Source organism: Anthonomus grandis, chromosome 22, assembly GCF_022605725.1.
Source record: "Anthonomus grandis grandis chromosome 22, icAntGran1.3, whole genome shotgun sequence".
Lineage (NCBI taxonomy): Eukaryota > Metazoa > Arthropoda > Insecta > Coleoptera > Curculionidae > Anthonomus > Anthonomus grandis.
The window spans coordinates 41,461,161-41,476,526 of NC_065567.1; the positions used below are offsets into that span (position 1 = coordinate 41,461,161).

Consider the following 15,366-nt stretch of genomic DNA (forward strand, 5'->3'; position numbering starts at 1 on the left):
TAGGCACCTTGACACACTACAACATGAAACTATGTTTACACATCGTTTAGATTTACAAGAGCGATCGAGCTTCACTTATCGAATTCCTTGCGCCAGCGTACTCTGGCCTGTTGCCAAATCTTTAGATTTTTATTCGTTTGTGTTTAATTTATTTAGTTACAAAAAATACTTACTTTTCCCTTCTCAAAATATTGTAATAATACCCTCCTATAAAATTATTATCTTTTGGATTATTATTTCAATTTAAATGCTAGAAAAATGTAAATATATTTATATGTGAAATGAATTTATATGTGAATTGATTTCTGATAAATGATGTGTTTTTTTTTTATAGAATTTGATTATTCTATAATTACGCATTATAGAGCACCCCACTATCAAATCGAAAATACGTCTTTTCGAGAAAAGTGTTTCAGACACAACATTGAATTATGACCTTAAGGTTGATCTTGCAGGTAATTAAAAATCAATGTTTATTTTTCAAATGCAAACCTCTATGTTTAAAATACCAAGGTCTAGAAGACTGACCAACGAAAGTTCAAGATGACTTTTCAGGTCTTTGTACAAAATCCTGAAAATTCAATACTTTTTGATGACATTTTTGGCTTCAAAGTGTGAAATCTTATTGCCACATTGCAAAAATTGTTAACCGGTTCCATACTACGGTTCTGTTCGAAATATTCTAAACAAGTATAATCATCAGGTCCGAATTGCTCGAAAAAAACTGCGGATTTGTAAATTAAACAAATATAAACGCTCTTATTTGCTACTGAACGTAAAAATAAAGTTGTGGAAAAACATTATTTTCCCAGACGAAAGTCTGTTCAGATGGGTAAGGAAGGAGCCCAGCAAATTCATAGCAGCAAAAAATTTGCGAGCACAATTAATAAAACACGGTGGCGAATCAGTCTAGTGCTGTATAAGTGCTGAGAGTCCTGAAAACTTGCATTTCATTGATGCAATAATAAATCAACATGCGTACCTCGATATTCTAAAAAGAAATCTTAAACAAAATGTTCAAAAATGTGGAATTAACGGCTTTACCAAAGAAAATACAGAACACAAGTCACGAAACCTGCTCGATAAAATGCGGGCATCAGCATCGTTGAAAATCTATGGCATTATTTTTAAAAAAAGAGTGAAACGATAAAGGATAGGCTTATCGGAATACTCCATAAGACAGAAAAAAAATATAAGGGATCACGAACAGGAGCGAACAACCTATTACAGGTTTAAAAGTATACAGCATCTATACTACGGAAGGCTACCTGTGTGATACAACTTTAACCCGAGTCAATATAGTTTCAAAGAAAGAAAGTTATCTCGAAGAGTTAAATGATAAAGAATAAGTTTGTCGGGATACTCCATAAGACTTGAAGCAGGAGAAACAAAGGTGGTACCCGCCGATAATTTAAAAATTCAAATAAAAAACATGAAGAATAATTTTTGGTCAAATTATGCTTTAGAAAGAGTGGTTAAGAAAATCGAGGATGTAAGGGTTTTTGTGAGCATTTTATAAGATGGATGCGAAATCGTTTAAATGCTGTCATATGAAATAAAAAATTAGCTACAAAATATTATATTTAGTTTCAAAAATACATAATATTTTTAGATATGTTATGGTTTCCCCAGTCTGTAAAAGTAATTCGATCGTAGGTAGTGTAATATTCGTTCGTGAAGATTTGTTCGTTGAATTTTGTAGTGGAAAATGAATTTGAGGTCTCACTGGTATTTTCTCAAGATTGTTGAATATTTATCTGCTATGTATAGATAGGCCATGCACTATAGTTCCAGACTTTCTACGCAGGTTGAAAAGCAAAATCTCGCTTTCCATTTTGCAGCGATGTACCCCTTGCAGCTAAAATAAAATAAAAGGTATTGGTTGCAAGAGATTTTAATATTAATTATTTAGATAAGCATTCTTTACATACTCAACTAAAATATTTTATTTTTTTAACTTAAAAATTTTGGCAGAGGATCCAACCCGTATAACCAATATACATTATCTAGTACATTAATTGATTACCTAATAGTCTCCTCGTCGGAGGTTGGATATTATCAGGGCAATTCTTATTTTACTGACAGTTGCTCTAAATAGTTCGTTTGATGTTAGTCCAAACCAAGTTCTTAAGTTTCTGAGCCAAGATTTGCTTCTTCCATGGCTTCTTTTCCCTTTAATTTGCTCTTATTCTTTCTCTTCTACTTTTCCCTGCATTATGTTTTGTAGTAAAGGTCTCGGTATTAGGTCCCCTTATAACGTGTCGAAAGTATTTAAGTTTTCTTCTTTTTAGCGTGTTAACTACTTCTTCCTCTTTTCGATTCATAGAGGCAGTTCCATATTCGTGACTTTATCTTTTTAGAATATTTGTAATGTGCGACGATAGCACCTCAAAGCACCTTTCAAAGGCATCAAGTTTATCCATTTCGGTCTTTTTAAGTCCAAGCCTCAGCTCCATAAAGTAGAGCCGAAAATTTTAAATTTTAAATATTCTTGCTACATAGAAATGTTTGTAATTTGACGAATGCTACTCTTACTAGTTCTATTCAGGATCTTATTTCAACTGACTGATCCAACGTTTCCGTTATCCAGCTACCCGGGTATTTATATTTCCTAACTCTCTCTATAGGTATATTGTCTATGATAAGGTTACTTTGGATATTTTCTCGTTTAGTTATGACCATAAACTTAGTTTTTTTTAAGAATAATTTTTATACCGTAGAAACTATATGCATCATTCATTCTTTGTAAAAGTATTTGGAGATCTTTGAGATTATCTGCCTTTACAATAGTATCATCAGCGAATCGCATATGGTTCAAAATATGACCGTTAGTAGTAACGCCTTCTTGTCTGTTACAATTTTTGAGATTATTGGCAACATTGAGATGGGTTGAAAACATGAAGGATCAGACTTTACGAAAGCCATACTTAAGTTCGTCGGAAAAATACTCTTGTTAAATGACATATCATAATTTTACAGAGCTCTGCAAGAACTGAGTCAGAAAGGTTACAAAATAGTCTCAAAGAAATACCATCAATACTTGCTGAATTCTTGTTCTTATTTTTTTTTAATACTCCTAAACTCTTGAACATCTGTATGGTATAGGCAGAAGAATTCCAATCAATCAATCAATCAATGCTTTACTGTCAAGAAATTGTTACAATTTGTAGACAAAGCTGTAAAACAAAAAAGACACCAAAATACAAACAAAACACAATTAAAGAAAAGAAAAACAAAACAAAATTAAAAAGAAAATAAATAAATAGATAGAAATAGAATATCTACAATATATACAGATTAATACAATTTAAAAATTGTAAGTAGTCAAAAATATTATTATCAAATATACAATTTAATGTATACAATGTCAAAAAAAATCATTCAAAAATCTCTCTATGATAAAAAAAATTTTTAAAAATGTTTAAAAAAGTAAAAAATTATAAAAAATCCTAAAGCTACACAAAGCAGTATACCTAAACATATACAGACAGTAAAAATACATAATCAGCTAGTGCGAAATTTTAAATCAATGATTACAAAAAAAAAATCGTTAACTGTGTAAAAAGCTCTCTTCAGTAAGAATGCTTTTAATGCTTTACGAAATGCAAAAAAAGATGTGATGGATTTAATTTCCAATGGCAGATGATTGTGCATTTTTTTTGCATTATATAATATGGAACTTTTGACCAACTCTGAATGTGGGGTAGGCAGGTATAGATCATGTTCCGTGTTTCTAAGTGGATAATTATGGGAAGGCCTATCAGATGCTGAACCGTGTTTGCGTATTAGACAAACGGACTCAAATATGAATAAAGATGGAAGAGTTAATATTTGAAATTTTTTGAAGAAATGCTGGCAATGACTTCTGTATTTAAGTCTCAGTGTATAACGTAAAGCTCTCTTTTGTAGTCTAAAAATACGGTCAAATTGAGTTGCACTACATGTACCCCAGAATGGAAGGGCTTATAGAAAGTTCGATTCAAAAAGGGCAAAATAAACTGTTGTAGAAGTAGATAGGCTAAGCTACTTAGAAATTGATATTAACGCAAAACAAGCGGAACTTAATTTTCTTGATGAAGAGTCAATATGTGTGTCCCATTTTAACGAGTTGTCAACAGTTAGCCCTAAAAACTTTACAGAATCAACTTCGTCAATTGTTGCGTTATCAAGTACAAAAGATTGCAAGGTATTTTTATAGGACAACATTTTAGTTTTGGAAATGTTGAGACAAAGGAGATTAGAGTCGCACCATGATTTGATAGTAGTTAAATCACTTGATACAGTTCTATGAAGTGTAGAAATATCCAAATTACTCCAGGTAAAACTAGTATCATCAGCAAATAGACAGACTTTACCGTTAATATTTAGATTAGCAATGTCATTGATGAAGATAAGAAACAAAATAGGGCCAAGTACGGAACCTTGAGGCACTTCACTTTGTATTGGCTTGCAAGAAGACATAGTCGAATCAATTCTCACAGCTTGACTTCTGTTATTGAGATACGACTTAAACCATTCAAAAGGCGCTCCTCTGAACCCGTAATATTGCAACTTTTTTAATAAGATGTCATGATTAACACAATCAAAGGCTTTAGAAAAATCACAGAAAATTGTTGCTGTAGGGTGTTGGTTGTTTAAGCTAGAGTATATATTATTAAAAAGAGGAAACATAGCATCATTTGTACATTTGTTATTTAAAAATCCAAATTGATGGGAAGTAAAAATTTTAGCAAAAATGATAGGTCTTTTTTTAACCAATCTTTCAATAATTTTTGAAAGTGTGGGAAGAAGAGCGATAGTTGGAAGACTGATCTTTGTCTCCTTCTTTATGTAGTGGAATTATTATCGCCAACTTAAGGCAGTTAGAAAAAACACCTTTTTAAAAAGACTGATTAATTAGAGTAATAAGATGACATAATGTACATTCGGGCAGATTTGAAAACATTTTGAGAGTTAGTCCATCAATTCCAGAAGAGCCTTTGTTTTTGATTTCCCTAATTGAACTGCAAAGCTCTGGTAACACTAAAGAAAAAACTGTGGAAATTCTCATTTGCAATGAAAGTGGATCATGGGAAGGAGTTACGGTAGTCAAATTTTTTGCCACATTTACAAAATAATCATTAAGGTTCTCAGATAAAGTGGAGATAGTATTCGACAAAGAAGGCTTATTTCTTAAAGCATTAATAATCGACCATGTCTCCTTAGCCACATTTTTAGATTTAGCCAGTCTCCTATTATAGTAAATATCCTTGACGGCTTTTAAAGTGAAAGCGCTTTCTGACAATTTCTTAAGATGAGATAATAAGCGCATGTCTTAGCAGATGTACGCAAGCCTTGGGTAGACCAGGGGTTTTGTTGCTTCTTTTTAAGAGGTCTCAAAGGAAAGGATTTGTGAGAAAGACTAGATAGCGTTTTTACAAATCTAGAGAATTCTGAATCAACGTCGTCAGAGAGAATATTCCAGTCAGTTGATTGACAAAGGTGCCTAAAATGTAAAACATTTTATCCGAGAAAATACGGCCTAATTTGCGTGGAACATTTTTACTTTTAGATTCAGTTATGGAAAACTTTGTTAACACTGCTTCATGGTCTGAGAAACATGAGCTTAAGACAGTACAATCGACGAAATCTGGCTCAAAGGAAGATACGACATAATCTATTAAACTAGAGCTGGTTTTAGTTATTCTGGTAGGTGATTTAATGTGCATGATTAAGCCAAAAGAGTCGAAAATGGACTGGAGAGATTCTTGAGCAGCACACACACTGGAAAAATCAATGTTTAGGTCGCCACATAAAATGAGTTTGCTTTTTAACGGCAGAGACTCAAGCAAGCTTAGTAATTTTTGGAAAAAAACATTTACGTCAGCATCAGGTGTTCTGTAAATACAAACAATGTAAAGATCAAAATTATTATTGTAGACAATAGAAAATTCAAATATTTTTTCAGAAACTAAATTATCGAACTTGCTTACTATTGAAAAGTCGTTGCTAGTAGATAATGTCACAGTACCTCCATGAGTTAGATTTGTTCTATCAAATCTGGCAATTGTAGTGTAATTATCCACCATCACAGGCTCACCAACATGCAACCAATGTTCAGTTATGGCAACGATTTCTGGAAAATGAAGCTCTTCTAGTAAAAGAAATAAATCATTAGTTTTATGTCTTAAGGACTAAATATTTAGAGAGAAAATACTAAGCTTGCCATTGTCCAGTATTTCAGAGGGTGCTTGATCCTCTGTTCGCGTCAAGTCATTTAAAAATTTTTATTCCTGGCGGGAGATCCACCAGAATAATAATTGCTATGACTCTCTCTGACCTGCTAGATCTCCTGATATAACGCCGCTAGACTTTTTTCTATAGGGTCATTTGAAATCTATTGTGTTTACTCCCCACAACCTGAAAGTTTGGATGAACTTCGTCAACGCATCATCGACAGCTGTCATGATATCCCACAACATGTTTTTGAAAATGTCCGTCAGGAATTTGAACATCGCCTATATCATTGTTTGGCCAAAAACGGGCAACATTTTGAACACTTATTGAAATAAAAACTGATATTTTAATGTTTTTGTTTTCTATCTGAACAAATTAAGATAAACAAAGATTAGTAAAGTAGACTTCGAAAGATCTTTTAAACAAGCTATTACTCGATACCCCTTGCCATTTAAAATTTTTAAGGTAATGACCCTGGGGGCCGGGGTGAAAGGGGGTGAAGTAATTTTAGGTTAGAAAGTTGTCCCTCTTGACAAACCTTTTGACGTATTTCGCTGGATGCGGTAATGTTTTGCGATTTTTTTAAGAAATTGAACTGTGTGGATCGCGAAATACTGCTGCAGAAGCTAATAAAGCTTCTGGATTTATATGTTAGATGGATTAAAATGTAGAAATGTATGCATTTGGAGGATGTCCTCTTGATTGGATTCAATCATAACTATTGGTGGGCGACAAGGGGGTTTCATCTGTGGGTAGCATTGATTCTGGGGTTCCACAGGGGTCAATGCTTGGTTATTTACTGTTTTTTGTTTACATAAATGATCTAGCTTTCATTCGAACGAATGTATCCACTACATTGTTTTCTGATGATAGCACAATATTCCGCCTTAAAGCTTAATTTCCATATTGCGAAGGTAAAAAAGAGGTTGGCTCCTCTCTGTAATGCCATAAGATTGGTTCGCATCGAACTAGACGCAGATTCGGCAAAAATTTTTATTTTGCACTAGTTGAGTCACTGAAATATGGTATCCAGTTTTGGAGTTTTGCAAGTCTGTATTTTGCAGTCAGTTTTTGTTTTGAAGAAGCGAACTGTGACGTTTTTATGTGGGGTAGGATTTGGGGACTACTGTAAGCCACTTTTTATTCGGGAACGGATGCTAACATGGACCTTGAATTTTTATTTTATTGATAAAAAAATTTATTTTATTTTATTGATGAAGATAGAAACGGGTTTCGCGACAGTTGCTACTTTTTTGTGAAACTTAATATGCCGTTGTCAAAACTTTGACAGCTGTCATAGTTTTTAATCTACAGGGTCTTTTTTAAAAATTTAAGATTTTCGAACACTCCTCGTATCTTTGTTACTGTATAACATATTGAAAAAGTAAAAAATGGTTTTGATAGGATCTTTTTCTGTAGAATTTGATTCCGGCATCCATTTTATTGTAAGTTTTGACAACGGCATATTAAGTTTCACAAAAAAGTAGCAAACTCTCGCAAGAACCGCAAGTTTCTCTCTCCACTCATAAGCGAGATACCCCATAAAACGCATGACAATGGGACACGCTGTACAGAGAGGTCAATTAGTCCCATACGAATTCATATACGACAATTATATTCCAATTTGAATACTTGGGTCTATGCATCCCCAAGAGTACGAAATATTCAATCATCTATGAGGGGATCAAAATATACAATTACTTGCCTTTAGAATAATGGCAATAATGATTGGGGATTTTACAAATAATTTTTATTTTAAGAAAAAGCAGTGTCGTAGTATTTTTTCACAAAAAATATTCAATAGAAGATCTGTAAGGACGCCACTAGCAGAGAAAATATTTTTTTGCACATCAGAAAATGCATCTTTGTACCAAATTTCTTAAAAGTGTCTACAATATTGTTTAAGTTATTATTAAAAAACGATTTTTTTTTTGAAAACTTTAACACCCTGTACCTCAAGGGTCAAGACGTTTAGAACATATCCATGGTCCAGTTCCATAAAGCACCAAGTCCAAAATGCATGTTTTTTATTTATTGGCTCTTAAACATAATGAGCACATTTAATTGTTTCATAAAAAGTTTTCTATGGGTTTAACAGTAACCATTATTATTTACAATATCTAATTTATTCAGAATCACTATCTGCTGGGTCATTATTACAAACTTTTAAAGTAGCTGGCAAATTTTTGTAATAGCTCCAGTACTGACTTGGTACAGCATTAGAATCACATAGGCTTATAAGGTCGTCTTTTTTGACTTATGGTATTTTTATTGGATTGGAGTAAAGCTTGTTTAGATTAATATTCTTATTACTAGAATTATATTTACCCCTAGTCTTATAACGAACATTAATTTCCTTGTAGTCATCTTCTGTGTACGAGGTTTTATAAAAAATGCTAAAAGGATTACTTTTCATAACATTTATCGCACAAATTTCCTGCCACTGGACTTTCTTGCCAACAACGTTTTGATTAAAATTTTTACCAATTTCTGATTGCAAATGTTTTACATCCAAGAAGTCAGTGTAGTTCATTTCAATGCATTTATAAGCATTGCCATTTTTTTGGAAGTCGTATTATGGGAATTAATTGGTCGGGGGTATAAATGGCCCCACTTTGAAGACAACGTTTTTTTCCCTCTCAATTAAGGCATGCATTGCATCACCTTCATTTTGGGTATGGCCGACCACTAGAAATTTGTATGTGATTTCCTCAATACTTTGAATTGAATTTACACAGTGTAACAGGAGACTAACAACAAATTTATTTTTGTTCTGACCGGCGCAATTGTCAGAGTAAAGTGTAATATTTGTACCCTTTTTTTTTTTTTTTTTTTTTTTTTTTTCTTATGGTAAACACAAGCACAAGAGGAAAGTCCTATGTCACTCTTGGAGTGGTGCTTGCGCGAAGATATTTGTAGGCATTTATCTTGAATCGCTGTAGGTTGTATGCGTCGGGAAATATGTGAGGTGGAAGCCCGTTCCACAAAGAAGATGTTCTCCAGATGAATGAGTCCCGATACAGCGACGTCCTTGGGGTAGGCAGGTGGACGATGTTGATGAGCCGCAACTGCTAGACGCGTCCTTCTTGCCGGAACAGCCCTGGGTGGAATCAGGCCTGTCAGCTCAGAAGAGCACTTACCGTGATAATAACGGTAAAATAAACAGAGATCAGCCACCTTTCTCCTGTGCTCCAGACTTTGCATGATGTTTTAAGAAAATATAAAGGCAGCTTCCAATTTCATTGGCGCCACGTTTACCAAGGCCTCCATGCCACGTAAAACAGGAACCTTGATTACCAACTACATCATAAATGGTGAAATTGTATGTAGCAAGTCGTCTTTTATAAAAAAAGGCACTAATATCTCCACAGGGAACAGACAAAACAGCCTGTAGATCAAAACAGGCTACCTGTTTAGTGTTATCTAACTTTGCTTTATTTATATCGTTTGCTTTCTCTTGCCGACATAGCTTTTTCTCCTTTATGTGCTTATCATAATTTGCTTGTTTTAGTTCCTTTTCTGTCTCAGTACAATTGTTTAGTGATTCACAAGTCATACACTGGTCTTTTTTGGGGATGTAAAAGGCAATATTAAATTCTGTGTTGAAGATGGTTTCGTACATGTTTTGCTTAGCAAACGGTTTATTAAGTTCTTCGCAGTTTGCCTTATAAAGTCTGTATATTGACGCAATATTAAGGCTTCCATCTATGTAGCTCTTATTTGTTTAGGCTCTGCAGTAATGCGATGGCATTGTTGGAAAAGATTTTATATGATTTTGGATTTCACCTTTTATTTCGTCGGTTACCTTTTTACCACCCTTTTTATGCTTTCCGCGCATGTCTGGCATCAGAATACTGCTCCCATCTTTTTTTTTGTTGCTGTGAAAATAAGCTTATTGCTGATATCCAAAGTGCTCAGATAAAATTACTTGCATACCCTGGTTCTTTCCCCTTCGATCTCAAAATGGTATGCATAATTTTTGGATCGGTTGCTATTAGGGGTGTGCATTCTATACTTAGGGAGTTATTGGGTCCATACATTGTAAAAAATAATCTCTCTGGCGATGAATATTTCCAATTTTCCAAAACCTTTTATGGATTGCCTTACGTTATTCTTGACTTATCCGATATCTGCATTTCAATCTGCATTTAGCCGCGCAAGGTAATCCGACTTTTCGACTTTTAACTAGTTTATTCTTTACATTAACATATTCTAACCCCTCGTTTCTTCTTTTTTTGGCGATAGATCTTTTTCATGTTTCTGGGTATCTTAAAACTTTCCTAGTTCGTTTCTTCGCAGAATCTTCATTATCTCTATCTACTTCACTTTCACCTCTTACTTCCTCGCCGTTTTCAGATGAATACTCACTGGACCCAGAAGTTTCGTTTTTAGGATCATAATTGGAACCTTGATCTGAATCGTTAGAGATAAAATGATCATCGTCAATATCAGGTGTGTTGGAAAAATTCTTGTTGGTTCCCTATAAAAGATAATAATATAGTGTTTCGTAAGAAACTTACTGTTTTTGTGTATTAAGTCAAACACTAAAACACATATTTAAAATGGTTGAATAATAATGATTGAAAAAAATGCATTGCAAAATTTTGTTGATTCCAATTGAAGATTCTTTTGAAAAGGTTTGTATTTCAAAAGAATCTTCAATTGGAATCAACAAAATTTTGCAATGCATTTTTTTCAATCATTATAATATTATTATCAGCACTAAGTTCTATATTATCCATTTTCTGAACATCCAAGTTTAATAATGTATGTAGTGGTTCCTACAAATAAATAATAATTTATTATTACCACAAAATTTTAACTAAAGCAATATTAGTTACTACCTCTATTATAACATTTTGCTCCAAAGAACAATTTTGGCCCTCACAATATTTATTAATAATTCACCGTTAGACTGCAACTCTGCCTAAAATAATAAGAAATAATGTATATAACATTTAAATTTTATTTCATTGTACACGTAAAAGAATATACCTGTATATCCTTGTCATCCAATCTTGTTTTCACATATTCATGCCCATCGGGCCCAGGATCCATCTGACTTACTTCTTCAATAATAATATTATTTGGATGGTTAATGCTCGAAAAATCCACATTCGTAGGTGATAATATTATAATATTATTTTGAATATCAAAGGCATCGTTATCGGTATTTATATTTGTTAACATGTTTGGTTCACTCGCTTTTGGTGCTAACTATACTCTATTTCAGAAGTATATAGAGCAATAAACTGGGGAATTCCGTTCTGTTTGGCTACATTTCGTGGTAGTTCATAGGCGCAGGTACTTATAATATTTATGAATTTAATTTTCACGGATTAAATGCCTTTATTTTGAAAGAGATTAAATACTAAATAAATACTTTTAATCCTTTTGTATAGGTACCTATCTTTTAACGCTTTGTAACATGCAAAAATGGGGTCAGGTAATATATACAGACTATAAATACTTTTAAATCATATTTTAAACGTTAGTAGTCACTGCTACGCTGTAGTGTAATCACAGTATTATTATCCCAATATTTAAAAAATGGAGGTATTCAGTCCAACGAAAAGATGTACTAAAAATTCTCCACTATCGCTGAGTGAAAAAGTTATTATTTTAAATGTACATGATTGCATAAAACACGATTACCCTAGTTTTACTGTGCAAGAAATTGTTATACACTGTTCAAAAAGTGCCAGATCCAAAAGTGACATTTTCAACTGTTTTACTCTACATATTATGTTCAATAAATTTGTGAAAAAAATATATTATTCCATTTAAACAAAAGTAACTTTCTAAAATAAAATAGCATTTAAGTACATTAATTATAAGGTAAAAAACAAGTCCCAGTTGCACGCCTTTGGCGAACCGTTTTCAATGTTTATCAGTGGGTAACAATGGGCAAAACTCATAAATTGACCCAAAACCTGCAATCAACGAAAAGAAAGAATTTTACATTGAAACTAATACCCAACTAAGGTAGTGGCATAAAATATTGGTGGATCACCAGGTACCACTTTTGCATACCTAATGAGGTTTTATTGCTCCACACACTTCTGAAATAGAGTATAAAATTAAAAAAAAAAACATATTTGACTTCTATCACATTAATTTTATTTTCCAGTAGAAAGCTAAGATAAAGTAAAAAAACTAAATAAAGCTGTGGAGTTGTTTGTCCCTTAAAAAAAACACCTAAAGCACCAACAAATACTTACCTCATTGTTTTGAGTAGCTAAACGTAAAACATATTGTGCACGTGTTTCCCGGAGACCCTTTTTTGTACTCCATCCTTTAAGTCACTTTATATAAAGAAAAATCACAAAAAATGCGTTTAGAAATACTATTATTAAAAATTGTTGTCAATGTGACAGACCCGACTTAAAAATTATGAGTACATAACCTCAAGAAGAAAAGGCAAAAAAGCCAATTTCATAGAGAAACAACTCGAAATATTGCTATGTGTTACTAAGGCGTGTATGTTGCCGTATTGAATTGCAGAAATACTAAATTGATTATAAGTAAAAAAAGAAACATGTCGATTAGAATAGGCAAAAAATTAACATATTGAGTTGTTGCAATGAGAACTTATTTCCGTAAATTTCGTTAATATCTTAGTTAAATTTCTGTAATAATCCGAAAATGCCCAAAATTCGGACTTGTTGCTGTATGGAACTGGGTCATCGATATGTTCATAGGAACTTTTTTTCTTAAAATGGATCCAGAAATCACCCCTTTAAACATTAGCACGTCTTTAATGAACACTTTGTATATATGTCCTATACCAAAATCTAATAGTTTAAAAAATATTTATAATTATATTGAAGGGTCCTCTAAATACTAGAAGTGCAAACGTAAATAGAGACGGAGATGAAGTGGATTATTATGACAAATTAATTACTAAAGTGTGCACCACTTTCGCTCTCCAGTTGGAAGAAAAATTCATCCGAAGTTTTGACAGTGTCGAGAAAAAACTTGCAGACTTATCAGCCTCTCTTAATTCTCTTAATATGACAACTCAATCTAATAGCACCGAAATCACATTTTTTAAAGATAAATTGGAAGCTCTATCCAAACGCAATAGCCTTCGCATCTGTGGAATCAAAAAAACTCTCTCTAAGAACCTTGAGACCTTGGTGTCTGGAATAGTCAACGAAGTACTGGATATAAAGTGTGTAACTGATATTGATTCCGTGTATCGCACTGGAAAATGATCCGACTCTGAAGACCGTGCAGTAACGGTTCGCTTTGTTTCAAACATCAAACTCCAAAAAAAAACTAAAGAGCTCTCCATCTACAATCTACGAAGACCTAACTAGCAATAAGTACCAGTTGTTACTAGCAGGGAAGACGAAATCTGGACCAAATAAGCTCTGTTCTTCGAGTGGTAAGATCTATTTGCAGGAGCAAAATGCTAAGCGAGAGCTGAAATCTCTGGAGGATGTTTAATTTAATGTGATACACTAGTCTGTACATAAATCTCACATGTAAAACATCTGTCTTATCGAGACAAGGCATGCAAATTTTATTATTGTTTTTTCTTCACGGGTCTCTTATTTAGTTTTGGGTATTTAGCCAAATAAACTGCTCGGCAGTGCTAAGGAAAAATGTCGGTATTAATTTCATTTGATTTAGGTTTTGTTTTATATATATAAACTTTTTGTTTTACTAATTTTCATGATTATTTTTAACGAATTAATTAATTAATTATTAAATTTAACATGTACTTTACCATTAACACAAAATATAGCGACATTCATATATCATATAGGCGGAGCTCTGTAGATATACGTTAGGAATATATATTATATAGATTCAGATTAGGATGAATGTGGAGAGCAGCGATTGTATGCAGTTTGGTCTTTCTAGCATATAGTTTTTGTATGTTAACAAAAATTTATATATTTTTTTATTCTTGTATATTATATAGGAGCTAAAACATTTTCTAAGTATTTATAGGTACCTGTATGTACGTCCGCGAGACGTAACTAATGTACGTACGAACTACGTATCCAAAAGTACGTACTAAATACGTTATTTTTATAACAACAATAGACGTATGGACATAAAAATTTCGTACTCAGAACTTACGATGCTGTTTGGGCTGTATAAGTAGATCCATACTTTTTTTTGGACACCCATAAGTCATTGGAGGTGTCTGATGTCCCTAGGGTTTTTGGTTTTGGGGTGTTATTTTACCTCCTGTAGCGTATGTGGTGTTGAGTTTGCCATTCACCGTTGGTTTGCATACTTGATGAGGTCGCGAGATCCACTGCCTGTTGAAATGTGGCAGGAGGTATCTGCAAATTTTTCGTATGCGTTTGTTTATATTAGGAGGTAGTCTTCTTAAATCGTGGTAGGAATTTTATTAAAAAGTCTTAATTACCAGCATTACAAAACACTATATGCCGAGGACATAAATTTGCTAAAAAAATAGAAAACCTTAATTTCTGTCTAAACTACATAAAATTCGGATAGGTAGTTCTTATGAAAGTTACCTTTTTTTCTCCCAATGAACCTAAAAATATAAAAATATCCCATTTAAAATTCTGGTGTTAAAGTCGGTGCAGCACTTTTTGAACACCCTACCCTGTTTTGATGAATCTCAAATAATTTGAAAATTCGCTTAAAAAGAAGACAATTCTGTAAGAATTCTTTTTCCACCCTGTAGATTCTGAGAAAAGATATAGGCTCCTATTAAAATGGCTACCCTGTACATATAACTATTTTTTTGCAATAATGTGTCTTATAAAAAATGCATGCAAAAATATTGAAAAATCAATGGGCGTTTTTACTTTTTCTAATTGTATATCGAGGAGGTCTTCTAGCCCTCCCGGTTTGCTGTATCACTTTTTGGATAACGCGGCAACGCAGCAATGCACCCCTTTCAGCTGGATTCTAGCGCATTTCGAGGGCGTCCCCGTCGCGAATTGTCGGTTTTGCTGCTGTCGCCGCAATGTGTAGACCCTGCCAAGGGCCTAGTCAAAATTTACCCCAATAAAATTTCAATTTTTTAATTTTCGGAAATCCAAATGTCTTAGCATACAATCATGAGGAGCTCCAGCTCTGAATTGCTCCTTGACCAACAAGAGGAGCTCAGGAAGAGGAAAATTAAGGTAAATTTTTTTAGGTCAGCTGTTACTTTTT

At 33.2% G+C, this 15,366-nt stretch overlaps 1 protein-coding gene across 1 annotated transcript in view; it reads left to right on the forward strand.

The window, feature by feature from the left end:
- The first annotated feature begins 15,140 nt into the window (after nt 1-15,140).
- Nucleotides 15,141-15,366, forward strand: part of LOC126748547 (uncharacterized) — a 31,787-nt gene continuing 31,561 nt past the window's right edge. The window contains exon 1 of the mRNA XM_050457864.1: nt 15,141-15,335. Coding sequence (XP_050313821.1) covers nt 15,270-15,335 — 66 coding nt within the window. The 5' untranslated portion in view covers nt 15,141-15,269. The remainder of the gene's footprint in view (nt 15,336-15,366) is intronic.